The sequence below is a fragment of the Octopus bimaculoides genome, chromosome 12, assembly GCF_001194135.2.
Source record: "Octopus bimaculoides isolate UCB-OBI-ISO-001 chromosome 12, ASM119413v2, whole genome shotgun sequence".
NCBI lineage: Eukaryota > Metazoa > Mollusca > Cephalopoda > Octopoda > Octopodidae > Octopus > Octopus bimaculoides.
The window spans coordinates 3,396,896-3,399,442 of record NC_068992.1 but is presented as its reverse complement, the minus strand read 5'-3'; the positions used below and the strand labels follow the sequence as shown (position 1 = coordinate 3,399,442).

General features: G+C 37.5%; 1 protein-coding gene across 1 annotated transcript in view; it reads right to left on the bottom strand.

Annotated features, from left to right (window-relative positions):
* Positions 1–2,066: 2,066 nt before the first annotated feature.
* The window catches only part of LOC106868244 (uncharacterized), a 7,412-nt gene continuing 6,931 nt past the window's right edge, over positions 2,067–2,547 (bottom strand). Inside the window, exon 3 of the mRNA XM_052972243.1 lies at positions 2,067–2,544. Within this exon, the coding sequence (XP_052828203.1) occupies positions 2,258–2,544 (287 nt within the window). The 3' untranslated portion in view covers positions 2,067–2,257. The remainder of the gene's footprint in view (positions 2,545–2,547) is intronic.

The following is a 2,547-nucleotide window of genomic DNA, read 5'->3' as shown; positions in this document are numbered from 1 at the left end:
GAGCGTGGCCGTTTTCGTGCGGGTGACACGTAAAAGCACCCACTACACTCTCTGAGTGGTTGGCGTTAGGAAGGGCATCCAGCTGTAGAAACTCTGCCAAATCAGACTGGAGCCTGGTGTTGCCATCCGGTTTCACCAGTCCTCAGTCAAATCGTCCAACCCATGCTAGCATGGAAAGCGGACGTTAAACGATGATGATGATGATGATACATATGTATACGATGGGCTTTTTTCAGTTTTCGTCTACCAAATCCACTCACAGCTATAGTAGAAGATACTTGCCCAAGGTGCCACGCAGTGGGACTGACCCCGGAACCATGTGGTTTGGAAGCAAGCTTTTTACCACACAGCTTCCATAAAAACATATCAAGCCGTCAGGGAATATTACCTTGCTTGGAAACAAATGAAGGTTGATGACAAGAACAGCATCCGACTTGGAAAATCTGCCTCAATAAATTCCGTCTGATCCATGCAATGATGATGATGATGATGACGACGACGACGACGATGGCCGCATATAATGGTAGATGTATGTATATGTTTGACTCAACCAGTGTGAGTTTCTTTACATTTCCATAAGTTAGCAGTTTGGCAAAAAAAGAAAGTGATGTAATATTTATGAGATTTGAAACCAGTACTGGAGCTGTAGCACCATGACCAAAATCCAAAGACTGAAACAAACGGAAGCATAAAAGAATATGACTCTATCAGAAAAAGTTAGTTCCATCAACAATCTTGCTTGGATTCACCGATTCTCAGTGTTTAAACATGGCGACGCTATAAAGAAATTAACTTCTCAACCAGATGGTCTCAGGTTCAGTTCCACTGCACAGTACTTTAAGCAAGTGTGTCCAACAGTATTCCAGCATTTACCAATGTAATTTAAGTCAATCTGGAAGACAAAAACTGTATGAAGCCCATTATGTGTGTGCGTATGTGTGGTGAATCATTGTCATCATCATCATCATAACCATTTAATATTTGTCTTCTACGTAAGATGGGTTGAAACAGTTTGACAGGATCCAAATGAACTGGTGGACTGCATCACACTCTCCAATGCCTGCTTTGGCATCGTTTCTGTGGCTGGATATTTGGGGCTAATGCAGTTTTGCACCTCTCCTTGAAAAACGCGTTTTTTTTGAAAAAAAATTTTTCAGATTCCTACATTTTAGATGTCAAAGATTAAAAATATGCAAAAAAAAAATTTTGTCTGGATTTAATTTCGATTTGCATGTTAGTCAATTCGCTATGATCTCTTTAAAGTAAACAAGATCAAAAATTTTAATTGGGGGGGGGGGGTTAATTTTTTTTAATTTCTTTTTTTGCATATTCGTTTGTAATCTCCAACATCTAAAACCTAACAATCTGAAAATTTTTTTCAAAAAAATGCATTTTTCAAGATGAGGTGCGTTGTCAACTCCAATAGAAGATGATGTTACTGTTGTTTATAGCCCCAGGAAGGCATTCATGTTTATCTCTTTATACACATATCTATATGCTTATTGAATTTAAAATTTCGAAAACATGGTTTCTTGCATATCTGGAATCTCCGTCATCTAAAACACAGCGGAAAAAAATTTCGAAAAAGTTCCAAATTTTTTTTTGGGGGGGGGTCCATATTCATAATCTCCGACATCTAAACTATAGGAATCTGTAAAAACTTTTCAAAAAAATGCGTTTTTCAAGGAGAGGTTCGAAACTGCATTAGTCCCAGATATTCTTTCCAACCCTACAGAGGGTACAGGATACTTGCTTTTTTATTTTTTTTTTGTTTTTTTTCAAGGAAAAAGTCCCTTTGATTGAGTGGAACTGTGGTAAAGAAAGAGTCGACTTTATGTTACATGTTGAGAGGGACAGACACATGGACAGCCAGTTGTAAAAACCATGCCAAAACAGAAGTGAAAATATATCTGGACACGAGGAAACAGGTGAGTGAGTGTGAGTGACAGGAAGGGTATCTGGCAATAGAAAAGTCTGCTTCAACAAATTCCATGTGACCCATCCAACCATGGAAAAGTAAATGCTAAAATGATGATGATGATGATGATGAAATAGAAAAACATGTGAAAAGTAGAAAACATTTAATTTGATGTTCAATGGAGCATTTATAAGAAGCTGCTTATCTGGCAACAGTCTCAATGGATAGTTTTAATTTGGAATAATTTCCTTGCATCAATTTTAGTCATGAACAAAATGGTTTTTGTTTCTTTGTTTTTTTTTTTTTACATGTCCAGAAGAATTTCAAAAACTTAAGTTTCTAATAGTACAGTTTGGCACAAATTTTTAGCGAAACACGAGTAATTTTCCAGTTGTTTTCTGATGAAGGATCCCTGAGCAAAGCAAATTTCTGTTCGAAAACTCCCAAACACTGATCACCTTTGTGAACTGTCCCATGAACCAATACACACACAATACCAGTACTCTCAGCTTGACTCATCACACCACCAGTTACGTTGGCATTGAAATACAAGTTCTCTTCACTTACTAATCTTTTCAGTCTACATGCTACCAGGTCAGCACCCTCTATCTTTTCTTCGTTTTTTGCTT